The sequence below is a fragment of the Hypanus sabinus genome, chromosome 22 (genome assembly GCF_030144855.1).
Source record: "Hypanus sabinus isolate sHypSab1 chromosome 22, sHypSab1.hap1, whole genome shotgun sequence".
In the NCBI taxonomy this organism is placed as follows: Eukaryota; Metazoa; Chordata; class Chondrichthyes; order Myliobatiformes; family Dasyatidae; genus Hypanus; species Hypanus sabinus.
Window position 1 is genome coordinate 53220722 of NC_082727.1, and position 27504 is coordinate 53248225.

The 27504-nt window shown below is 41.4% G+C and overlaps 1 protein-coding gene across 2 annotated transcripts in view; it reads left to right on the forward strand.

Moving 5' to 3' along the window:
• The window catches only part of LOC132379621 (inactive carboxypeptidase-like protein X2), a 188616-nt gene that overhangs the window by 147594 nt on the left and 13518 nt on the right, over nt 1-27504 (forward strand). For both annotated transcript variants that reach the window (XM_059947753.1, XM_059947752.1), the window contains exons 11-12: nt 1940-2237; nt 20774-20913. In XM_059947753.1, the coding sequence (XP_059803736.1) occupies nt 1940-2237; nt 20774-20913 (438 nt within the window). The remainder of the gene's footprint in view (nt 1-1939; nt 2238-20773; nt 20914-27504) is intronic.

The window sequence follows — 27504 nt, forward strand, 5'->3', positions numbered from 1 at the left end:
CCAAGATGTCTTCTCCTGGAAGTGACAACAAAATAATAATATAAGCAATATGGGATTTAGTATCAAAGTGAAGAATGCAGCCAATTAATATAAGGCTGCTCCTTCATCCAGTCAAAATATGATGATAACAAGGAGCTTTTGGCTAACCCATTTGGGGATTGTAAAAATTTGGATTTGATGCACTGTCTGGAATATTATCAGTGACATTATCCAAATATTTATCTTGTTTATATTGTGTTCAGAATGTGGCCATTGCTGACTAGAACAGTTTTAACTGCCAAGATATTGTTATCTTCAAATGTGTTACAAATCCTTTGCTCAGAATCTTCTGAGATTATGTTTCATTAATTTTCTTTCAAGTTCACAACATAAAACTCCTCAGGTTGACTTGCAAATTGTTCACCAATCCAATGTAAATTATATGGGCACAATGGCCTTGTATGGCCCACCTGCAAGTTGTTAGCAAGCTAAAGCTCGAGTTACCAAGTAAATGTGAAACAGATGGGCAAGCAGTGAAAGTTCTCGTAAGTACAGTACACACCAGTGTCAGCAGCAAAATAGTTTCTGTAAAGTCTAATTCGTTTTGCATATTCCTGTTGCAAGTGAAGCAGCATTCAGTTTAGAAAATGCAAAAATGTAATTTTACAGTCCCCTTTTCATGAGAGCAAACACAGAAATGGCACCAAGGTAAATCAATGCTGAATGATAGGGGCCCTCGGCTGTAGAGTAAATATCTGTCACTCCACATCAGAAAATATTCCCTTTATTGAAACAATACCATTAGTGTCTTCTTGGCTTTTTTTGTGGCTCCTAGCCAAGCTTCAGAAGAATTCCCCAACAGTAGCAGTGTGATTTTTTTTCATCTCCCCCATTTTATATGGATTTGACTTTATTAACTCTCACGCCTATTTGTTCTTCTTTAATGCTACCATCGCTGGAATAACAGTTGGTGGGTTTCAGACAGATGCAAAATGGAGTTAACTTCCAAGTCAGCCCACTAACAAGAGTGATGTGGTTGGATTAGCAGTTGGGTTGGCAGAACTAATCTTTACCCAAGTCAAAAAAGGATGGGGACATTTAAATGCACAGTATGTGTTGGATGCAGTGTCCACAGATGTGGTGGAGGCAATTCCATTGTGGCATTCGAGCAGGAATGGTGAAAGTATATGATGGGAAAACAAATGCAAGGCTATGGAGAAAGAGCTTGTCAGTGAAATTAAACAGTTACTGTGGTAGAGACATGATGGTCTGAATGGTCTCATTTTGTTTTGTAAACATTCTGTGATTCTATGGTGTCACAAAAGAGGACAGAAATTCAGAGAGTCCTAACTTTCCGAACTCCCTAAAGGTACCCCATATGTATATAATATATAAAAAAGTATGGGTAATCTGAGTATGAGGCTTAACACACCAATAGATCCAGATGGATATTACAGATCTCCCAGAGGTGTGTTTACTTGCTGAGTCCTTAACCATACAGAGAAACATTGATATGTAAGAGGAAAATCACCTTGGCTATGAGGATCTTAGACTTGAGCAACTGGTGGATCAGCGTTTGTAGACTCTTCAGTACCAGATACCAGTGCCGTTTGCCGAGGGTTCTCACGTAGTATAATTTCCATTTTTAATGCATTCTACATATGACCTCACTATAACCCATCCAACTAATGTTCAAAACTTAGACTCAATGTTTTAAGAACAGCTTCTTCCCCTATGCCGTCAGATTTGTGAATGGTCCAAGAACACCACTTCATTATTTCTCTTTTGCACCATCTATCTATCTATCTATCTATCTATCTATCTATCTGTTTGTTTACATATTGTAACAGTAATCTTATACAGTATGTTTGTACAGTACTGCTGCCACAAAAGAACAAATTCTACAACATATGTCAGTGATAGTACACCGGATTCTAATTGGGATGAATTGATTTTACAGGTTGCAGCTGAAACACGAGCAGTGATTGCCTGGATGGAGAAGTTTCCGTTTGTGCTGGGTGGAAATGTACAAGGAGGGGAACTGGTGGTGACTTATCCGTTTGACATGACGAGGTACAGCACGAAAGTTCACGAGTATACCGCCACGCCAGATGATCATGTCTTCCGGTGGCTGGCGTTCTCTTATGCCTCCACGCACCGTCTCATGACAGACGCCAATAGAAGGGTATGTCACACAGATGATTTTGCCAAGGAAGATGGAACCATAAATGGGGCATCGTGGCATACAGTAGCAGGAAGTAAGTGTTTCCTTTCTGCATGAACGTATTGAACAAACTGACCTGCCACTGCCAGTGCTTGCTTTTCTCATTCAGGTGGATCTTGTCTCCTGCATAGTTGTTCCTTGATTTTTGGAGACACAGATTATGATTGAAATGCCGTGTAAAGGTAAAACCACTATTAAATTATTCTCACTATTGATATAACCAAAAGGTTTATCAGCTTCTCAGACAATTGAGGTCACCATTGACGGTGTCCTGACCAGATGCATCACTGTCTCTACAGGAATTGCAAGGCCTCTGACTGCAAGTCCCTACGAAGGATTGCTAGGACTGCTGAGAGGATCATCAAGGTCTCTATTTCATCCATGAGAGATATTTATCATGAGTACTGTGTATGCAGGACCCTTGGTATTGTCAGTGATCCCTCCCATCCATCCAGCAACCTCTTTTACCACCCCCCTACCATCAGGCAGGAGGTACCTAGCATTAGGACAAGCATTGTTAGCTTCTTTCCCCAAGCCATAAGACTAATGAACTCTCTGCCACCACCCAGGTCTCACCACACATGAAGCACCAGGAATATTATACTGTTTACTATTTAACTTGTATCGTATATGCACCTTATTATTTGTGGTAACATTACTTATGTCTTATGTGTGTGAGTTATATGTACTATGCAGAGCATCTTGGCCCAGAGGAACATTGTCTCAGGTGTACATGTGAACAGTTGAATGACAATGAACTTGAACTTACTTTAAAGGAGTTTCTGACCATAGTTAAAGTAACAGAGAGGGGAAACTGGACTGAGCACATTGAGAATTAGGATAATGATGTTACAGAGATTAAATACCATTGTTTATCTCTTAAGGAGACATAGATGGCCAGAATAAAGTATTGTGGATTGTAAGGATTACTTAATGAGCTATATTAATATACTTTAGTTTGAACCATGTTTTATTGTGCCGATATTTGATAGTAGCTATCAGAGCTGCTGCAAAGATTCGCCTATGTCAATGTCGCACCGGAAGTCCGACTTCTGAATGGACATTGAACCCATGACCTCTGCCTCATTGCTTTTTATTTACTTCCTTTTTTTTGCTTTACCTATTTAATTTAGCGATTTTATATATAAAATATGTACTGACATATGGCGATGATATTAAACCAGATTCTGTTTCTGATTATGTAAAGAACTCAGGTTAGAATGATTGTCAGGTGTGTGTGTGTGTGTGTGAGACCAATTTTGCTCCTAAAATTCATCCCCCGGACTATTTTGCTTTATGTTCCTTTCCCTTGTCTTCAAATAATGATTCAGCCCATCCTATTTCTCCAGTACTTGGCTCTCCCATCAGCTCACCTTTCTCTTTCAATGACTTTAAGATTCTGCACCATTTTCCTTATATAATCACAAAGAGTAATTATATTGTAGAAGGTTTGGTTGTACACATACCTTTAAAAATCGACTTTGAATTTTATGGGAAAGGCATTACTTCAGATTTGACTTAAAATTGATTGTCCTCGTGTTGACCTTTTTTTGACTGATCTGTTGCTGTAATTAATTATCAGCTCTTGCAATTCCAATCCATGTCTGAGCTGAAAGAATCCATTAATCCTGCCTCACTGCTCGGATGTTTATGTCCACACAAGTCTTATAAGCTGTAATAAATAGGGAAACTTCAACAGGCAAAGGACATCAAATTAAGCCTAGCCACTGTAGCACACACAAAATGCTGGAGGAATTCAGCAGAACAGGCTGCATCTATGGAAAAGAGTAAGCAGTCAGCATTTCGGGCTGAGACTCTTCATCAGGACTGGGGGAAAAGAGGTGAAGTCAGGTGAAGAAGCTGGGGGAACGGTAGGAGAAAGTACAGGGTGAAAAGTGATGGGTGTAAACGGGAGAGGGGGAGGGGTGAAGTAAAGAGCTGGGAAGTCGATAGGTGAAAAACTGCCAGAGAAGGGGGAATCTGATAGGAGAGGACAGAAGGCCATGAAATAAAGGGAAGGGGGAGGAGCACCAGAGAGAGATGGTGGGCAGGTAAGGAGATAAGGTGAGAGAATGGTGAAGGGAAGGGGCAATAATTGGAAGTTTGAGAAATCAATGTTCATGCCATTAGGTTGGAGGCTACCCAGATGGAATATAAAGTGTTGCTGCTCCAATCTGAGTGTGGCCTCATCGGGGAAACTTTGGTCTCCGGCATCTGCAGATTTTCTCTTGTTTGTAACTCTAACCGCTTATTGTAGCTGAATTGAAAACAAAATCTAATTAGCGTTTTATGTAGTAGAAATAAGTAAATTAGGGAAGGAAATCCTCCAGACTAAAATAGTTAACGTAGATATCGGTGATAATTGCATTTTAGAGGTACAACTAGAAATTACCTTTCAGTAGTCAGCTAAATGAATATTCCATAAATGGCTAAAACTTCCCATAAGTGGTTAATCTAATTTGAATAGAAATTTTAAAAATGCAGCACAGAGAGAAAAGCTTAACTGAACTTCATTGTATACAAAATTATGACAAATCATTATTAATACTTCTTTCTAATACTTCCATTTTGATAAAAGTTTTAATAAAATACTTTTAAAGTTCAAGATTTGGGACTTACAGCATCAAATTGGATAGATGCCAATGGAAATTGTCTATGCTAGATTCACTTTCACTTTTGAACACAACCACTATCTTTAGGACACAGTAAGAATGCCCCTCTAATGGTAGGCTTGTATTGTTAGGAAAAGCTTTGTAACAAACATAGCAGCCTGTTCTCCTTGCCTTCGTTGTTGGACTCTACAAATGTATAATGACTTAAATCATGAAATAATCCATCAGCATGAACAACTGCTCCTTTCGGATTTCAGTAGTGGTTGTTCAAAATATTACTTCTGTCTTGTTATGCATGCATGGTCCCTTTGCTTCAAATATTTAAAGATTAGTTTCTTTTTGTACTGTAAGTTGGCTCTTTGAGGGGACTGTTACAAGCAGGAGAATGGTTACCATGATAAAGAGACAAAGTTGAGGTGACCTTGCTGAGAATTTGCATGCTTGGATGTCAATGTGAAACAGGCAAACTTTCTTGTTTTAACTGGAAGCATTCCTTGCAGCTGGTTTTTATAAGGATATGAGCAAATCCCATAAGAGTACTTATATTATCGATAACTAAATTGAAATATCCTAAGGGAGACATCACCATGATTTACACACAGTTAGATTAAAACATTTTACCTTGCGTTGAGATAATTTTCAGATGCATCTGTATACCTGATTGCTCTTACTAATGGTAACATGTTTGTGATCTAAGCTGACTAGAATGTTTCAAGTTGTCAACTCCCAGGTTATGTCTCGGCACAAACGATTGCTGCTTACTGTTCCAGATGCTCCATCTGACGTAGAGTGCTCAGCAAAAGTCTTACTTACGTGTACATACTAGGGTGCGTAAGACTTATGCACAGTACTGGTGGGAGTAAAGGATATTGTGAATGGCAATGGTGGAACGCCACGGGTAGGGTGTGGGACAGGTGGCAGAGAAGCACTGCCGGGGGTTGGGGGGGGGTGTGCGGCATGGGTGCAGACACACCCAGCCCTGAATCACCAGGCAAGGTCATTTGATTCCAAACAATTGATTTATTAATCATAAGAGAATATCTTTCTGTTGCGTTCCACTCCCTCCCCTCTCCCTTTCTATTTTCCCATTTATGATTCCCCTCTCCTTGCCTTCTTCCCACGCTCAACCCACAAAAGAGACCCATATCAGAATCAGGTTTATCAACACTCACGTATGTCATGAAATTTGTTTTTATTTGCAGTAGTACAGTGCAAAACATAAAATTACCACAGTAGTGTGCATAAGTCTTAGGCACCCTAGTTACATACCATGATTCCCCTCTCCCTGCACCCTTCCCACTCTCAGTCCACAATAGAATCAGGTTTATCAACACTCACATATGTCATGAAATTTGTTTTTTTTATCAATATACATATTTGTGTGTGTGTGTGCCTAAGACATTTGCACAGTATTATATATCAAATCGAATTTTATTTTCCAATCCTGAAATGTGTAAATAATTCACATATCTTTTAGTGATTTCAATTTCACTTTAGCTCATTAGCTAGATATAATTATTAGTCAATATTATGAGTATGTAATATTCTCCTCCTGATACGTTTCACATAGTGTACACAAAACCTGCAGTCTTTTTCAGTATATTCTCACCATCTGCTTCCACTGCTACTATGAATATGGTGGAAAAGCAAAGATGGTGGTGGTTTGGGGAGATGCAGAGTTAACAGAAGACTTAGAAAATAGTAATCAGATTTAGCAAAGTCAAAATGGGTTTCAGAAAGGGAACTGATCTGTGACAGATCTATTAAACCTACTGAGGCTATAAATAAGAGAAGAGTTTAGGGTGAACCAGTTGATTTACTATATTCATACTTACACAAGAACTTTGATAAAGTGCCACACGAACAATTACTGTATTAAACGAAGTCAGAAGAATGAGAGGCAATCTCATTGAAACATACTTCTTAAGAACGTTCAATAGAAATAACACTCACGCATATCATGAAATTCCAATGTGCTGATCCATGGCCGCCTCTTGTGCCAAGGTGAGGCCACCCTCAGAGTGGAGGAGCAACACCTTATATTCCGTCTGAGTAGACTCTAACCTGATGGCATGAATATCGATTTCTCCTTCTGGTGAACAATTTACACCCCCCACCCCACTCTGTTCCACATTTTGAACTATCACTTCTTCTCATCTGCCTTTTACTTCCCCCTGGGTCCCCTCCTCCTTCCCTTTCTCCAGTTGTCCACTCTCCTCTCCTAGCAGATTAGTTCTTCAACCCTTGACCTTTCCCACCCACCTGGCTTCATCTATCACCTTCCAGCCAGCCTGCTTCCCCTCCCCCCACGTCTTTATTCTGGCATCTTGCCCCTTCCTCCTTGGTCCTGAAGAAGGCATCTTGGCACACAACATCAACTGTTAACTCATTTTCATGGATGCTGCCTGACCTGCTGAGTTTCTCCAGCATTCTCTGTGTGTTGTGAAATGTGTTGTTTAGCAGCAGCAGTACAGTGTAATGTATTTAAAAATATGATAAATTACAGTAAGAAATATATTTAAAAAAAATAAATAGTGCAGACAGAGAACAAAATGGTCCGTTGGTGTTCATGGCTTCATGGACCACGCAGAAACCTGATATCTGAGGGGAAGAAGCTGTTCCTAAAATGTTGAGTATGTCTCTGCAGGCTTCTGTGTCTCGTTCTTGATGGTAGCAATGAGAAGAGGGCATGTCTTGAATGGTGACAGAGTGATAGATTGCCTAATTGAAGTGTCTAGAACCGGAGATTACAATCACAAAGTGTGAGGTCAGACATTCAAGGCTTTTATGAGAAGAAATTACTTCAATTAGGTTAGTGATTTTTGGGATTTTCTATGCGGGAAGGCTGTGGATCCTTACTCACTGAGTATATTCAAGTTAGTAGGTTTGCAGACATTAAGAGAGAGAAAGGATATGAGCTGAGTGCAGTAAATGACATTAGGATAATAAAGTAAGCTATTGAATGGTTGAGTGGCGCTCTCCCACTTTAGTGTCATGGATTTTAGGATTCTTAGTATCTGTGGAGGAACGTTAGTGTGGTTAGCACAACTCTTTACAGTATCGGTAACCTGGGTTCAACTACTGCCACTGCCTATAAGGAGTTTGTACGCTCTCCCCGTGACTGGGCTTCCAGTCTCAGCCCAAAGACATACCAGTTTGTAGGTTAATTGGGAGCATTGTGATTAGGCTAGGGTTAAATCGGGGGAGTGCTGGGCAGCGTGGCTCAAAGGGCCTGAAGAGCCTATTCGGCACTGTGATAAATTAAAACAATGTAAGTTCAGCTGCAACTGCATAAAACGGTGATTAGGACTCATTTGGAGTATTGTGTCACCTTACTGTATTGCAGGAGGTGCAGAAAAGGTCACCAGGATTTTGTTGGATCAGAGAATATAAATTTTAAGGAGAAGGTGGGCAAACGTGGATTATTTCTCTAGAGCAGGGGTTCCCAAATGTTTTTATGCCATGGACCCCCACCTTTAACTGAAGGGTCCATGGACCCCAGGTTGGGAACCCCTGCTCTAGAGTGTTAGAGGCTGCGCAGAGCAAGCTGATAGAGGTATAAAAGATTATGAGAGGCATAAACAGGGTAATAGTCTTTCTCCTGGGGTGAAGGTGTTAAAAACTAGAGGTCATAGCTTTAAGTTGAGAGAGGGTAAGTTTAAAGATAAGAATTTTTACAGAGAGAATGGTAGGTATCTGAAATATACCACTAGGAGAAGTGATGGAAGCAAAAGCAATGCCAGTATTTAACAGGGCAGAGAATGGAGAGATTATCCCACGTGCAGGCAGATTATTCAGTTCCTCTTGGCATCACGATCTACAAGACACAATTGATCAACGGACCTGATCATGGACTGTACTGTTTTATGTTCTTACTGTGGTTTCTAAACAGTTCTATTTATCTTGGTCATAGTTAAATAATCTATATTTGGAAAATAGTTAACTGCTCTCTAAAGTTTGAAGCGAGCTGCGCTTACAGGATAATTCTCATTTAATTGATTAATTGCCTTTTTAGTAGATTTCATAAGGCATGAGACTAAAAGTTAATTCAGTGCAATGTTTTTATGTGATTGAAACTTCTGTATGTGCAAAGCATGCATTGTAAAATTGCCATTGCCTATGAAAATATACACCAAGATCTCTGGAGATACATGGCAACACCATTGATAAGGGACTGATTGGAATTCTACCTTTCATGCATATTAAGTGAATGGTCGAGCCTTGAACACAAGAGGAAAAGTTACTAAGTTTGGTTTATGAGGCCTAATTTTATCTAGCCTAGAATTGGTCAGAGCGGACAAGTCAAATTCTACCTTCCCATGTCATTCACTTTGAAGGTAAATGCATTGATCTTTAGCTTGGGCTCAACCCACCTGGCTCCAGGTGACTGCCTCTGACGGCACACTGTTCAGTCATTTTGCAGTCAACCAAAATGCTGAGAGGCCGGTTGGGGCCAAGTCTGCCCTGAAGTGACAGGGTTAGTTAGAAGCTGCAGTGGCCAAGCTGGAGCATCTTCCAGCTCACTTCTCCCATGCCCCTTTTGTGCAGTTTTCCCTCCAAATTCCTGGAACTCTGCTGTGCACATTGAGGTAGGATATCATTCCTTTTAGGCCTCAAACCAATATGTCCCGGCTTTTAACACCCATTTCATGCATGAAAGATTTTCTAATCCATGATTGACTGGCTGTACGTGCTGTCTGCTCTTTGAACAAGCAATAAACTCTAGAATTCTGATTAATATTACCTGTTTCTCCTAGTTTCGAGGGCTGTACACTGTGATGCATGTAATTAGGTTGACTTGGAGATATACAGATTAATATTTTACAACAACCCCACTGTTGCTTTATCTGAGTAAAATCAGACAAAGGGACTTCTGGAAATGTTAATTGCAGGGGCCTGTGAAAAATGGAGGTATCCACTGTTCATCTAAGCCGCATGGGTAAGCAGCCACGCAGTAATTGAAATGCCCCAGTGCACGTAGCATTTGTTGCCACGCTGCTGGAATTAGATGCAGACAGAAAAAGTTTACAGAATGTGAAAAATTTTCTTTATTCTCCTGTATTTCATTATACCCATTAATTAATAAATAAAATCAAAACTCTGTGATTTTTCAATTTTCATTCTAAATATTCATTGTAAGCATATTACAAAAAAAAACATTTAAAGTGCCACAAACTTTTCTGGTCATGTAAAAATTTCCTGCTCAGAACATCGGATTGACAATGCAGCTGTGAAAAAAAATAGGAGCATTGGAGATGTCAGAGTGTGACTAACAAAACATGTTTGCTCTTTGTTTCTGGAAGAAAGTTACCTTCAAAACTAAATCGTATCCAGCCTGGTGGGATTTTTTAATTTAATTGAAGAAAAAGGCAAATGCTACTAATTTTCTATTGTCACTTTTAACGTTATTAATTTAGAATAATTTCATAATTGCAATCAATAAAATCCAACAACTATGCATATACAATGGACAGCTGAGACCTTGTGATGGTTTATTTTTGTTTAGAATAAACACAAATTAATCTGAGCTGCAGTAATACGTGACATCTTCCAACTAACTTTGAAACAAGGGTCTCATTTCCCTTCAGAAAGTTCCCTTGCAAAATATTTCTGTATATCTAGACATCAGAAAATAAGAACATTGAGAATCAAATCAGCCTTAATGTTAACTCAAATTACCAGAAGCTAATTTCAGCTAATCATCTATCCCACCTAATTTTATTGTCCATTAACTTCGTTTTCACCCAGTAAAGCTGCTGTCCAAGCTGTTCGTCACTGAAAATAAACTATTTTGTAAACCAAGAAGATCCTGTCCACTTGTACAATTTTAGTAGATTTGCACCTCATTATCTTGGCTCCATTCTGGAATTCCATACTAACATCCTGGCATGACTTATGGCCCATACCTGCAGTGATGCAACAGCAATGTTTGTCCCCAGACTCCTGTCAGATGTCAGTGGAAAACCATGCCTGCATTGATGAATTGGGGAGCAGACAGACCCTTAAGAAACATATACTCTCAGTTTCTTCTGCTGCTAAGGCAGCAAGTGAGGTTCTGGGAGTGATAATGCCTCCTAGTAACACTCTGGCAAAATTGTTCATGGGTGAAAATTGATGAAAATTCCTCCTCTTTTCAGTGCTTCAGCCTATTTCATCTAAATGAATGGTTGAAATACTGTGCAAGGGACCCTCTGATGAGGCTCTGTTTGTATAAATTATCTGTAACTGTTCTCAAGCATTCCATGTTTGATCACACCTAATTCTTATTACCTGCTTTCCAATTCCCAGCTTTCATTTCCACTCTGCAGGTTGAAATTATCACCTTTTTATATATTGATCTCGCCTATCATATTGTATGTGTAAACCCTTTCAGTCTGATTTCTTGTCTGTACCCTCATCCATTGAACTCTTAATTTTTCCTCTGATACTACATTATGGTAACATCACTAATAGTCATTGCTTACCGTTTTAGGCTGGTCCCAGCACCATATTCTCAGTCACAGCTGGTGGTCCACTGTTAAACCATTGTCCTGTTTGTACTATATTCAGTGTTGACAACCAAGAGCTTTCATTCCCTATCTTACTCAAATTGATACTGAAGTTCCTGGCACTCTCCCAAACTTCTGCATTTAAATTATTAATTTCTTACCGCTGTGTAACTACTTAATCGAGCTGCATCTGCTGATGTATAACCTACTTTTAATCCCGAGCTGGCATTCCTGTTCAATTCACCCCGTTCCTTTCCCTATTCTCACCTTTGCGTCTTGGCAATTGAAGCCCTAGTGCTTTTGCTTGGTACTACTGATGCACCATCAATAACTCTCTGAGACGTGAGGCGAGATATAGGCTTTTATTGACTGGAAGAAAGAACAAGCAGCATTTGACCACCATACTACATCCTGGATTCTGAGGGCAGGGCTCAGGCCCCAATCGCTTTTATACCGGGGTCTGTGGGAGGAGCCACAGGGGCAATCAGCGGAGCGGGGGGGGGGGGGGGGGCGTGTCCAGACAGGTATATGTAGTTCACCACAACTACCCCAGGCTCAACTTCATAAAAGCTCTGCTCACCCAAAGTGTAATCCAAACAAACTGCTATTGGTATTGGTATTGGTTTATTATCATGATGTGTACCAGGATACAGAGAAAAACTTGTCTTGCATACAGTTCATATGCCAAACATTATGTGGATTTTCTAGTGTAGTCTGTTTTGTCATATGCTTTTGTGATATCATTCTGGGGGAACATTGTCTCATTTTTTAACTGCATTGCATTTGTGGTTTCTAAATGACAATAAACTGAATCTGAATACAGATCAAAATTATTACTGAAAATTTTGCTCTGTTCATATAGATTGAAATTATTACTCATATAGATGGAAATTATTACTCAAGGTCAAAAGCTTGACTTGCATACTGTTCATACAGATCAAAAGTATTACACAGTGCATTGAATTGGAACAAGATAAAATTAAGCAATGCAAATGAAATTCCAACAATCTGATACTCATGTCAATTTCACAAGAAAACTTGCGTTCCTGCCCATGCTCATCTGAACTTCCCATTTCAGTGAATTTGGAATGCTTGACATTTATAGCCTCGAGTTCTTGCATTACAGAAACCTTAAGTGCTGCATTTCATTGTATAAATCACAGTCTGTTCTGCCTGTCCTCTTCCGTTTCCTGTTGCATTTTCAGTGGAGGAATATTCAGGTGTTCCGGTTACAGAGTTCATAGTTCTACTCTACACTCTGGCTTTATTAAATACCTCCTGTATCTAATAACGTGGCCATTGAGTGTACGTTTGTGGTCTTCTGCTGCTGTAGCCCATCCTCTTCAAAGTTCAATGTGTTTGCATTCAGTCTGACCATTTTCCTTTGACCTCTCCCATTAACAAGGCATTTTCGCCCACAGAACAACCACTGAAAGGACATTTTTTTTTGTTTGTCACAGCATTCTCTGTAAACTCTAGACTCTGGAGTCTAGAGAATGTTGTGTGTGAAAATCCCAAATCGACAATTTCTGAGACACTTTTAATTACCCCATCTTGCAAACAACAATCATTCCACCAAAATTATATTTCTTTATCATTCTGATATTTGGTCTGAACAGCAACTGAATCTCTTGACCACGTCTGCATGCTTTTATTTATTGAGTTGCTGCTACATGACTGGCTAATTAGATATTTGTATTAAAATCAAGTGTACAGGTGTACCTACTAAAGTGGTCACTGAGTGTATATTTTCCGTTCCTCAAGACTTCCCTTTAATAATGTGTGCACATCTTCCTATCTCTTTCTTATTTTGTATTTGTGAAGTTTTGGGACCTTTAAATTTGATAGCAATCCCATGCACAAGTATCACATTTTAGATACTATTAATGCACAGAACTAATTAGTGTTTGTAAAATAGCATTTATACATTACTCAATCACCTCTAGTTGTAATCCCACCCAACCTCACTTAGAAAATGTCTGCTTGCATTTACCCTATCTATACCCCTTATAATTTTGTATAACTCTATCAACTCTCTTCTCAATCTTCTATGTACCAGGGAATAAAGTCCTAACATATTCAATCTTTTCTTATAACTTAGGTCCTTCAGTCCCTGCAACATCCTTGTATATTTCCTCTGTACTCTTTCAACCTTATTTACATCTTTCCTGTAGGTAGGTGACCAAAACTGCACAAAATCTAAATTTCAGACCAGATGAAGCGTCTAAACTATAACTTTGACTGTTCACTTCCCTCCATACATGTTGCCAGTTTCCAGTTTCTCCAGTTTCTTGTTTGTTAGTCCTGTAATTCTTGAGAATTGTTAGCACTGAACAGGTCCAGGCAAGTGATTTGTATCTTCTAGAAGGTGGAAAGGCCTTGGGATGTCTGAAGATGAGTCTATCAGCTCTGAGTTGCTCTTTCAGCCATGTTATTTGCAAGTCTGGTCCAGCTGAGTTTCTGCTGTAAGCTTTGTGGGGACTGAGACCCTTCATTAGGACTCCAGGCCCGAAATAAAAACTGTTTATTTCTCTCCATTGATGCTGCCTGGCCTGCTAAGTTCCTCCAACATTTTGTGTGTATTATTCTGGATCTCCAGCAGCTGCAGAATCTCATATGTTTATACAGTACCATGCAAAAGTCTTAGACACATCTATACAGTTAGGGTATCTAAGACTTTTGCACAGTACTGTATTTGTCAACGTGGAGTGGAGAGCAAGCTTATAAATCTGGCGAGAGCAGGGAATGTTATGAATGGGAAGGCAGGAGGAGCGTGGGATAGATGGCAGAAAAGGAGTGCCAGGGATGGGGGTTGCCATGGTGCATCGCTGACACTCCAGACATTGCCATTTAATTCCAAACAATTGGTTTATTGATCATTACAGAATGTCTCTCTGGTGTTTCCTACACCCTCCCCTCTCCTTTACCCTCTGCCCAAGCATGATTCCCTCTCCTTGCACCCTTCCCACTCTCAGACCCCAATCAAGAATCAGATTTATCATTACTCATATATCTCATGAAATTTGTTTTTTTTTGCAAGCAGGATTAAAGTGAAATACATAAAGTTAATGCTGAACTGTGCAAAAGTCTTAGGCACCCTGGCTATGTATATATCTGCCTAAGACTTTTGCACAGTACTGTAGCTTCCCATTATTTCCAAAGATTAGCTCCTCTTCCATATGAAGAACCAAAATACCAATTTATTTCCATCAGTTCCTGAAACTGAAAAAGGTTGGCACCCAAGGGGGTGGGTAGCTGATCAGGACTAATGCTTACACTTTGCTATTTTGTGACAGCTTTTCAGCGTAGACATAAGGTGAAGATTGTATCATCCACAGTTGTGTGAGCTGCCTGCATAAACTTGCATCTGAATAAACACTTGCATGTAGTGCCAATTGGTTGCTGTCACCCCTGTTAGCTACCGTGCATTAGCACATGTCAGAAGGCAGAAAGTGGAATATGTGGTGACAGAGTTGGAGAAGCAGGAGAAATAGGAATTTTATTGTTTAATATTCTTCAGAATGGGTAATAATTTCACTTTCTAATAAAAGAATGACTTACAACAACGTAAAGAATTGTACAATGATTGGGTGTGAATTGCAGAAATATAAATACTTACAGATTGATTGTGTGTCAGACTTGGTTCACGTTAAAAATAAAGAGCAATGAAGTTTGCCACTTGTGAAAGTTATCCCATAAGCTGTCATTTTGCACTATAGGTAGAAAATAGCTTACTGCATGAAGTTTTTGAAAACTAGTGATAGCAGTGTAATATTAATAAGTAGCCTGGGATTTGTGTTCTATACACTACTGTGCAAAAGTCTCCTGCTGCTTCCTGTAAGGAATTTGTAAGTTCTCCCCATGATGGCATGGATTTCCTCCAGGTGCTCTAATTTCCTCCCACAGTCCATAGACGTACCGGTTGGGAGGTTCATCAATCATTGTAAATTGTCCCATGATTTGTCAAGGGTTAAATTGGAGGGTTGCTGGGCGGTTTGGCTCAAAGGGCTAGAAGGGCCAAATTCATATTGTATCTCAGTAGGTAGATAGACAGATAAATTAGTGAAAGTGTGGATGCCTAAGCCTTCTGCACGGTATTGTGTTTGTCGACATGGAGCGGAGAGTGAGTGAGGGCGGAGCGCTGCAGGAGGGGTGTGGGACAGTTGGCAGAGAAGGCGTGCCAAGGGTGGGGTGTGCTGTGGGTGCAGACGCACCCAGCCCTGAGACACCAGGCAAGGTCATTTGATTCCAAACAACAGGTTTATTGATCATCGAATGTTTATTGAATGTCTCTCTGGTGCTTCCCACTAGCACCCCCCCCCCCCCCCCGCCAACTCCCTTCCTGGTTTCTCAACCATGATTCCCTCTTCCTGCCTCTTCCCTCTTTCAGTCCACAATAGTGATCCATATCAGAATCAGGTTTATCATCACTCACATATGTGATGAAATTTGTTTTATCTTGCAGCAGCAGTACAACACAATACATAAAATTGCTACAGGCCTGTGCAAAAGCGTTGGACACCCTAGTTACATATATGTGCCTAAGACTTTTGCACAGTACTGTATGTTATATGTTATTATTAGAAATAGGTTACAGAGGATGACATATTAGTACTAACACATAAAAGTTTTGAATTTACAGTTTCTCTAGTTCAGAATAATATATTGTGAAGCTATATAAATTAGATATAGGTAGTTGTTTGATGGTTGTTTCACATTCTGGAATAAATCGGCCATTGTCAATGATTGTAATGTTTGGCATCCATTCATGGAGGCAACAGAATGGCCTGGAGTTCCCACTTCATCAAATTAATTCTATGCAGTGGTGTGCTGGGGCAATGTCAACAGACTCAATAAACTAATTAGAAAGGCTGGCTGTGTTGTAGGAGTCAAACTGGACACACTGGAGACTGTGGTAGAACAAAGGATCCTATGGAAAATACTTGCAATTCTGGACAATGTTTCTCACCCTCTGCATGCCACCTTGGCTGAACAGAGGAGCACTTTTAGTGATAGACTAAGACTACTGGGATGCTTCAAAGAACGCCATGAAAGGTCATTCTTACCCTCGGCCATTAGACTCTATAATGAGTCAACCTATAGTCAGGGAAGTGGTAACCCCTTCTGTTAGACTCTTTGAGGTAACTTTTTTTTATTCTTTCTTAATTTTCTTCCAATATTTGTATATCTATGCACTTGAAATGCTACTGTGACTATAATTTCCTTCGGGATCAATAAAGTATCTATCTCTCTATCTAATTCAGTGTAATCTCTGCATAATTTTACCACCCACCATTCAACAGGACGCATGCTGGCAGTGCCTGGGTTGTCAGTGGTGGCAAAGCATCTTCCAATGATTCTAAGAGATTCTTCGAGCCAGGCATCATAGTGGAGGTCCCTGTTGCATAGAAGGAGACTGATTAAAATGTAGAGAAACAAGTGACCTCACTGTCTGTGCTTCATTAGGTGTTTGATACGTCATCAAAGACTTACAAATGTGGAGAGCATTCTGACCGCTTGTATTACTCATTGGTATGGAGGTTTCAATGCACAGGATCACGAGAGGCTTCAGAGGGATGTAAGCTCAGCCAGCTCCAACATAGGCATAACCCTCAGCACTACTGAGGACTTTTTCAAGTGGCAGTGACTCAAGAAGGTGGCATCGCTCACTAATGACCATCACCATCTGGGCCATGTGCTCTTCCCGTTACCATTCATTTGTTGGATGGGAAGGGTGGATGACAAGAGTGACTTGTGCAGAGACTTCATTGAAAGTGAGAAAGAGATGTGCAGCATTGACCTTGCTCACTCATCTGAAATCACCTGTATCCAGTGGCAAGACGGAGTCAAGATAACTGGCGATGGAGTCAGATGCATTCGATGACCATGACATCCTAGTGCCTCGTTATGCTCCAAGTGCTCCACAGCCCCTTGATCATGACCCCACTAAGGAGCACCATGCCACTGTCTGCTATACCATCACCAACCTTATCAGCTCTGGGGATCTCCCATCCACTGCCACCAACCTCGTAGTTCCCACACCCGACACTTCCCGTTTCTACCTCCTACCCAAGATCCACAAACCTGCCTGTCCAGGTAGACCCATTGTCTCAGTTTGCTCTGGCCCCACTGAACTCATTTCTGCATACCTTGTCACTGTTTGATCCCCCCTTGTTCAATTCCTTCCCACCTATGTTCGTGACAGTTCTCACACTTTGAGTTTTTTCAATGATTTTAAGTTCCCTGGCCCCCATCGCCTTATTTTCATCATGGATGTCCAGTCCCTATATACTTCCATCCTCCACCAGGAAGGTCTCAGAGCTCTCCGCTTCTTTCTGGATTCCAGACCTAACCAATTCCCCTCTACCACCACTCTGCTCCATCTAGTGGAATTAGTTCTTACTCTCAATAATTTCTCCTTTGGCTCCTCCCAGTTCCTCCAAACCAAAGGTGTAGCCATGGGCACCTGCATGGGTCCCAGTTATGCCTGCCTTTTTGTTGGCTTTGTGGAATTGTCCATGTTTCAAGCCTATATGGGTATCCATCCCCCTTTTCTCCTTTGCTACATCGACGACTGCATTGACGCTGCCTCCTGCACGCATGCTGAGTTCGTCGACTTCATTAACTTCGCCTCCAATTTTCACCCTGCCCTCAAATTTACCTGGTCCATTTCCGACACCTCCCTCCCCTTTCTTGATCTTTCTGTCTCCATCTCTGGAGACGGCCTATCTACTACTATAAGCCTACAGACTTTCACAGCTACCTGGTCTATTCCTCTTCCCATCCTATCTCTTGTAAAAAGGCTATCCCCTTTTCACAATTCCTCCGTCTCCGCTGCATCTGCTGTCAGGATGAGGCTTTTCATTCCAGGATGAAGGAGATGTCTTCCTTTTTGCTCTCAAACGCATCTCTCCCATTCCCTGCACATCTGCCCTCAACCCATCCGCCCAGCACCCCACTCGGGATAGGGTTCCCCTTGTCCTCACCTACCACCCCACCAGCCTCCAGGTCCAATGTATAATTCTCCGTAACTTCCGCCACCTCTAACGGGATCCCACTACCAAGAACATCTTTCCCTCCCCCCCACTTCTGCTTTCCGCAGGGATTGCTCCCTACGCGACTCCCTTGTCCATTCATCCCCCCATCCCTTCCCACTGATCTCCCTCTTATCCTTGTAAGCAGAACAAGTGCTACACCTGCCCTTATACTTCCTCCCTCACCACCATACAGGGCCCCAGACGGTCCTTCCAGGTGAGGCGACACTTCACCTGTGTCGGCTGGTGTGGTATACTGCGTCCGGTGCTCCCGGTGTGGCCTTTTATATATTGGTGAGACCCGATGCAGACTGGGAGACTGTTTCGCTGAACACCTATGCTCTGTCCACCAGAGAAAGCAGTATCTCCCCGTGGCCACACATTTTAATTCCATGTCCCATTCCCATTCTGATATGCCTATCCATGGCCTCCTCTACTGTCAAGATGAAGCCACACTCAGGTTGGAGGAACAACACCTTATATACCAGCTGGGTAGCCTCCAACCTGATGGCATGAACATTGACTTCTCTAACTTCCATTAATGCCCCGCCCCTTCTTACCCTATCCCTGATATATTTAGTTGTTTTATTTTCTCTCTCTGCCCATCACTCTGCCTGTTCTCCATCTCCCTCTGGTGCTCCCCCCTCCCCCTTTCTTTCTCCCTAGGCCTCCCGTCCCATGATCCTTTCCCTTCTCTAGCTCTGTATCCCTTCTGCCAATCACCTGTCTGGCTCTCAGCTTCACCCCAACCCCTCCGGTCTACTCCTATCATTTTGTATTTTCCCCTCCCCCTCCTACTTTCAAATCTCTTACTATCTTTCCTTTCAGTTAGTCCTGACGAAGGGTCTCAGCCCGAAACGTCGACAGTGCTTCTCCCTATAGATGCTGCCTGGCCTGCTGCATTCCACCAGCGTTTTGTGTGTGTTGCTTGAATTTCCAGCATCTGCAGATTTCCTCATGTTTACCTCGCTGGGTCCGTCCTACTGCCTGTTGAGCCAAATTAGTGGTTAGCTCCACGCAGTCTGCTGGGCCCAGTCTTTGGTAGCTAGTGTAGGCAAGCCCAAACTCAGTGAAGGTTTAAGACTCATCAGTTACTCTCATCTGGTTCAGCCTGCTCATTGAAGCAGTTTACCAGAGTGCGGCCACTGTTGCAAGCAAACAGCAGCTTGGAGCCACGGGAGAGTGCTGAGTGTCAAGTATGGTGGACGAGCTACTCCCAAGGGAGTACGATGTAACCAGCCAATCAGAGGTGCTACCCATCCCTGACACAAGCATCTCATTACCACCATTGTGAAGGAGGTACAGTTGCCTGAAGCCCTATACCTAGTGATTTATGAACAATTTCTTCTCCTCTGCTCTCAGATTTCTGAATGTTCCATGAACCCATGAACACTTACTTTCTTTTGCACTACAATATTTATTTTATGATTTATACTAGTTTTATATCTTTGTACTGCACTACTGCTGCAAAACAACAAATTCCGTGTCATATAAGTTAGTAATAATGAACCTGATTCTTAATCCACTGAGAATGTTCCAGCCCACTGTGACTTTTTGAGACAGATTATTGGCATTTTTATTGACTGATGAAATTTGGAGAGAAACAGAAAATGTAAGAAATACTCAGGAGTTTCAGGAGAAAGTGAATAGCCCAGGGCAATGACATGAAGTTGAAGATAAATAGTTTGAAGAGGCAGAGGGAATGGGCATGGGCGGGTATGTAGGTGGGAAGGCAGGGGAGATTAAATTACAAAGGGACATTTCAGTGCAAGGGTGACACAGTGGTAATGGGACTAGTGATAAAGGAAAGGGTCTGGCTGGAAGAGGTGTAAGTGGGAGAAACCAAATCTCTACCTGAAACTAACAAATCTAATACATTTGGAAGTTTCATTATTAAAATTATCTCTAGATATAACCAATGGTTAATATGCAGTGGATTAGACTGCGCCTAACTGCTGAGGTTGCTGGCCAATGGTGTACTGGCATCCGCACTGGACCTGGAGACAAGTGGTCCCAGGTTCGAACCTGGCCACCTTCTTGCACACTTCCCATCCGTGCTGGGTTGAGCATTGAGCTAGCAACTCGGCCTTATAAAAAACAGACAAAATGTTACAGAAATGGAAATGTTGCTGCCCAATGCACCAAACAAGGCGCGGAGGGGAATCCATGAGGTAGGATTGTGTTCTGGCTCACATGTTCTTTTGAAATGCACCTAAAAATGGTATCAGACAGCAACAGTAACACAACTTTCTTTTATAAGCAGTGTTCCATTGTACTGTATAAATATCAGTTTCATTTAATTGTGAGATTACAAAATATAGGTAAATAATTTGACAGCATAAATATGAGCAAACCATTAACTTTTAAGATATTTGGCTGAAGACTTACTGGAAACTAAGTTTTAAACTGAAACTAAAACTTCCCTTTTTATTAAAGGTATGAATGACTTCAGCTATCTGCACACAAACTGCTTTGAAGTATCTATGTACGTGGGCTGTGACAAATTCCCTCATGAGAGCGAACTACCAGAGCAGTGGGAAAACAACCGAGAATCCCTTCTTGTTTTCATGGAACAGGTATAGTCTCAGAAAGATTTGTTCTCTGTAATGTCATTTATAAATGAAAGCTCTGGAGGCAACATCTATTTCAGGATGGAAAATATTTAGCATTCTAGTGCAAGACAAATAGGTCTGTAGTTCGGGTGATAATTGTGGGCAGAAAAGTATAGGTTTCGTTACTACTTTCAGAGTAGCAGATCGGTGCTGAAAAGAGTACAGCAGAGGAGTTCCCAACCTGTTCCATGGACCCCTTGGTTGATAGTCGGGGTCCATGCTTAAAAATGTTGGGAACCCCTGCTAAAGAGTCTATAAACTTCTAGACCACACCAGCAAGTCCAATTCCCTTGATTTACTCCTGCTTGATAGAGGTTTTGAGGCCCCCACTTCGTTTTATTGTGGTTCAAGACACCAGAACATTCTTTTTGATGTAGACACAAGAGATACGGTATAAGCTGGAAATCTTGAGCAACACACATGGAAGAACTCAGCAAGTCAGGCAGCATCCATGCTGGTAAATAAATAGCCAGCATTTCAAGCCGACACCCTGATGAAGAGTGCTCATGAACTGTCTCAGCCCAAAATGTTCACCTGTTCATTTCCCTCCATAGATGCCTGACTTGCTGAGCTCCTCCAGAATCTTGTGTGGGTTTCCCATGATGTAATGCTTGAGATTTAGTCTGCCCGTTTCTCAAGTTGCTCTGCTTGATTGCAAGGTTAAGTATTTATGTTAAGTTGTTACGGTCCTAGAGTGGAATGTGGTTTTATAACAGGCAAATTACAGATAAAAGATGCCTATTCTTGCACCACCAGGTCCTACAGATAGATTTTTAATCTTTTACTACCCTTGCTGGGCCTGTTCAGTTCAATCATTTGTTCAACCAATCAATGCAGGCTTGGCATTTGGTTCTCAACAGCTGGGAATTAAAATATCAAACAGGACCACGGTTATCATCTTAATAACCTAAGAGCATGAAATTGGCAGTAACCTTAGGCATTCCACATCAGATCCCATTTGGAATGTTGGTAGCTGTAATGTATGGATCCTTTTCTCTTAGGCCAATGGTTCTCCCCACCCACCCACCCTTAGCATTACATATTGGTCTGTTGTCTGCACATGCACGTTGCTCTCTCTCTCTCTTGCTGCAATGTGGATACACCACTTATAAGCCATCTCCCGCATGTGTGCTTTTATTTAATTGATACGTAGATGTGCACAGACGTAATTTGGTGACAACTACAAACCTTATTGTCCGAAAATATCATGAACTGCACCGACGTAACAGTGAGAGTTAAATAGCACAAGAAGGGCGTCATAGATGCTAACAACTGTATGAGTGCAATTCAGAGTAAAAGTGAAAGATGCACTGAACTTAAAGTGAAAATAACGTGCCGATGGCTTCAGTTGGGAACGTTGATGAATTTGATAGCAATAATGAAGGCTAGGAGTTGTATATCAAGAGGGTTGAACTGTATTGTAATGTGAACAGCGTGGGCAAATAAAAGAAAGCCCCTGCTCTTCTTAGCTTAATGGGGTCAAGGACGTGCAGTCTCTTACACGACTTAATAACCCCTGCAAAGCCAGCAAGCAAATCGTTTGATGAAATTGTCATAATTTTACAAAATATCTTGAGCCTTAAACTGCTGGCAATAGCAGGGAGACTTAGATCTTACAAAAGGAACCAGTCAAATGATGAAAGCCTTTCTGAATACATCGCAGAACTGTGCAAACTTTCCCAGTACTGTGCCTTTAGAGATGGATTTTCTGATGCATTAAGGGACAGGCTTGTATGTGGCTTGCATAGTCGAAGCACTCAAAAGAGACTACTGTCTGAAAGAGACCTAATATTAGAACAGGCATTGACCATTGCAATATCATTAGAGACTGTAGCAAAGGATGCAATAGAATTACAGAAAAAGAGGAAGAATATGAAATGCACAAAATGTCCCTGAATGGTGCAAAAAGCATAAAAGGCAATAGATGTGGCAAATCCTCCCAAGATGCAAATGACTGTTCAAAGAAAAAATCTACAGGTAGTGTCACAAACCAGGTCACATAGAGAGAATGTGCAAGTCAGACAAAAAGCACAACCGAGTGAAAAGCCTCAAACACAAAATCAAATGTAAAACAGAATCAGACAACATAGAGACTGACAAAGGTAATTTTCCATGCCTACAATGCATAAAGTTACTGAATGTAAAACAGAATCAGACAACATAGGGACTGGCAAAGGTAAACTGCCTTGCCTAGAACTGCATAGTATAACTGAAACGGATCTCAAAATCATCTGGATCACAATAGATATGTCTGGTGTAAAACTGAAAATGAAGCTGTATACAGGGTCAGCTTTGTCCATAATTATAGAGGTTGTGATGCTAAAGACCAACACAGGCGAAAAAGTGTCTCCCAAAGGCAAACTGAAGGTAAATTTGATGTAGAGAGGCCAAACACAGCAGCTTAGAGCTTTATATATTGAAAAGTGGAGGGCCAGCACTTTTTGGATGTGAATGTTTGAGAAAAATCCAACTAGACTGGCACTCAATCAAAGCTCTCAGTGTGACATCAACAGTCAACAACAGCCCCAATGGTAGCACTAACCGGAGACTGGCACAATAGACAATAGACAGTAGGTGCAGGAGTAGGCCATTCAGCCCTTCTAGCCAGCACAGCCATTCACTGTGATCATGGCTGATCATACACAATCAGTACCCCTTTCCTGCCCTCTCCCTGTATTCCTTGACCCCGCTATCTGTAAGAGCTCTATCTAACTCAGCTATCTAAACGCTGCTGCTTAATGCTAATGAGAAGGTGTTTGAGAAGGGGACTGGTAAACTCAAAGAAATGAAGGCCTGAATTGAATTGAATGAAACAGCAACACCAAGATTCCACAAAGCGTGTCCAGTGCCTGACACACTATGTCCTAAAGTTGATGCTGAACTGAAGAACTTGGAGGCATCTGGAATTCTCTCCAAGCTTGAGTGGAGCGATCGGGCCATGCTAGTTGTCCCGGTGATCAAGAAAGGAAAGGCTGGAGCCATCGAATATGTGGGGAATTGAAGGTGAGTTTAACCCATTGCATACTGTGCAGTATCCCCTGGCATGAACAGAAGACATTTTTGCATTTTTGGCAGGTGGGGAGAGGTTTTCAAAGATTGATTTGTCGCACGTCTTTCTGCAAATAGAGTTTGAGGAGTCAAGCAGGAAGTTCCTCACAATCAACTTTCACAAGGGACTGTTTCAGTATAATTCTCTCATCTTTAATGTTATTAGAACATGAGAAATAGGAGCAGGAGTAGGCCATCAAGCCTGCCCCACCATTCATTAAGATGATGGCTGATCTGTCCATAAACTCAGCTCCATATTCCTGCCTTTACCCCATAATCCTAATTCCTTTCCTGTGTAAAACCTATCTAACTGTATCTTAAACATATTTAGTGAGGAAGCCTCAACTGCTTCCCTGGGCAGAGAATTCCACAGATTCACCACTCTCTGGGAAAAACAGTTTTCCTCATCTGTGTCCTAAATCTTCTCCCCTTAATCTTGAGGCAGTCAACTCCCGCAATTTGGCAAAGAGCAATGGACCAAGTGCAGAGGCAAAATGTTACCTTGATGACATCAGGATGGGCAAGCATGATGAACACCTCCAGAATCTTGGTAAAGTGCTTTACCAGGCTGAGTGAATATGGTCTGCATGCAAGTAGAGAGAAATGTGAGTTGTTTAAGATTGAAATCTCATATTGTGGACATGTCAGTGACAAGCGTTGCTTACGTTATTCACAATGAAGGTTAAAGCAGTGCTACAGGCACCTATCCAGAAAATGTGTCATAACTCAGGTCATACTTGGGCCTTATAAACTACTACCACTGGTTCCTCCTGAACACTGCTACAGTGCTGCATCAACTTAACTCACTGTTACGGACAGAAACAAAGTGGGAATGGTCAGAAAGATGTGAAAAAGCATTCAAGGAAACAAAGAGACTAATAACATCCAGTGAACTGCTCACCCGCTATGACCCATCTCTGCCCATCAGACTGGTGTCTCCTTATGGCATTAGAGATGTTTTGTCACACACTATGAAGAATGGATCTGAGTGCCCAATTGGATTTACTTCAAGATCACTGACGAGCGCAAAACGCTGGAAACAAGAGAACAACCTTCACAGATGATTACTACTGTCTTAGAACTCTCAGCGACTGTAGATGCTCTCTTCATTGAGGAGTTCATAGCCCATGATGGACTGGGCTGTGTACACTGCCCTCTGCAGCTTCTTGTGTGTCCTGCTGAAATTCTTGACATTTTCTGTTGGAAATCTCATCAGTTTTCTCTTTCTTCTGTAGCTTTCATAGACTGGTCTAATTGGAGTTTGGTGATGATCACTGGGTATTACAAATAGGAAGAGACTGAGAGGCTCTTAGTCTGTGAGGAATAAACACCAGTGGGAGTGGCCGTCATCACCGTGGTGAAGAGTACATATTGACTTTGCTGGACCCCTCATGGACTCCATACTTCTGATTGCTGCGGATGCTCCTTCGAAGTTGCTGGAGGTTATACCAATGAAATCTATCACCTCATCCAGGACCATCTCTGCTCTGGGGACTGTCTTCACCAGAAATGGCTTACCAGGACAAATTGTGAGTGACAATGGACCACAATACACATCAGAAAATTTTGACTGTTCACGAAGAAAAATGGCATCAGACTTTTCATATCAGCTTCTCATTAGCCAGCAATGAATGAGTTAGCTAAAGGTTTATCAAGAAGTCCATTAAAGCTATGGACAAGGAGGACATTTCTCTACAGCACAAGGTGGAAAACTTCCTTTTCGTGTATTGGAACTCTGTTCATGCAATGACAAATCAAACACCAGCAATGCTGTTCATGAGCAGGAATCTGAGATCTCACATAAACCTGAAACCGAATCTATAGGGGAAAGTGCAGAATAAATAATTCAGCCAGTCACCAAGTGAAGCAGCAAGGAGCTTCGAGACTGAACATGAAGTCCGAGCGCATGATAGTTTTTTGCAACAATACATAGAAGTACCGACTAGAGATGGGGCAGTTTTGGATCTCCTGTTAGGGAATGTGATAGGTCAGCTGACAGATGTATGTGTTGGGGAGCACTTTGGGTCCAGTGATCACAATAGCATTAGCTTCAATATAATTATGGAGAAGGACAGGACAGGACCTAGAGTTGAGATTTTTGATTGGAGAAAGGCTAACTTTGAGGAGATGCAAAGGGATTTAGAGAGAGTGGATTGGGTCAAGTTGTTTTATGGGAAGGATGTAATAGAGAAATGGAGGTCATTTAAGGGTGAAATTATGAGGGTACAGAATCTTTATGTTCCTGTTAGGTTGAAAGGAAAGGTTAAAGGTTTGAAAGCACCATGGTTTTCAAGGGATATTAGAAATTTGGTTCGGAAAAAGAGGGATGTCTACAATAGATATAGGCAGCATGGAGTAAAGGAATTGCTCAAGGAATATAAAGAATGTAAAAGAAATCTTAAGAAAGAGATTAGAAAAGCTAAAAGAAGATACGAGGTTGGTTTGGCAAATAAGGTGAAAGTAAATCCGAAAGGTTTCTACAGTTATATTAAAAGCAAGAGGACAGTGAGGGATAAAATTGGCCCCCTAGAGAATCAGAGTGGTCAGCTACGTGTGGAGCCGAGGGAGATGGGAGAGATTTTGAACAATTTCTTCTCTTCGGTATTCACTAAGGAGAAGGATATTGAATTGTGTAAGGTGTGGGAAACAAGTAAGGAAGTTATGGAACCTATGACAATTAAAGAAGTGGAAGTACTGGCGCTTTTAAAAAATTTAAAAGTGGATAAATCTCTGGATCCTGACAGGATATTCCCCAGGACCTTGAGGGAAGCTTGTGTAGAAATAGCAGGAACTCTGACGGAGATCTTTAAGATGTCATTAGAAACGGGGATTGTGCCGGAGGATTGGTGTATTGCTCATGTGGTTCCATTGTTTAAAAAGGGTTCTAGAAGTAAGCCTAGCAATTATAGACCTGTCAGTTTGACATCAGTGGTGGGTAAATTAATGGAAAGTATTCTTGGAGATAGTATTAATAATTATCTGGATAGACAGGATCTGATTAGGAGTAGCCAGCATGGATTTGTGCATGGAAGGTCATGTTTGACAAACCTTATTGAATTTTTTGAAGAAGTTACGAGGAATGTTGACGAGGGTAAGGCAGTGGATGTAGTCTATATGGACTTCAGCAAAGCCTTTGACAAAGTTCCACATGGAAGGTTAGTTAAGAAGGTTCAGTCGTTAGGTATTAATGCTGGAGTAATAAAATGGATTCAACAGTGGCTAGATGGGAGATGCCAGAGAGTAGTGGTGGATAATTGTTTATCGGGATGGAGGCCGGTGACTAGCGGGGTGCCTCAGGGATCTGTTTTGGGCCCAATGTTGTTTGTAATATACATAAATGATCTGGATGATGGGGTGGTAAATTGGATAAGTATGCAGATGATACTAAGGTAGGAGGTGTTGTGGATAATGAGGTGGGTTTTCAAAGCAGGGAGATTTATGCCGGTTAGAAGAATGGGCTGAACGTTGGCAGATGGAGCTTAATGCTGAGAAGTGTGAGGTTCTACA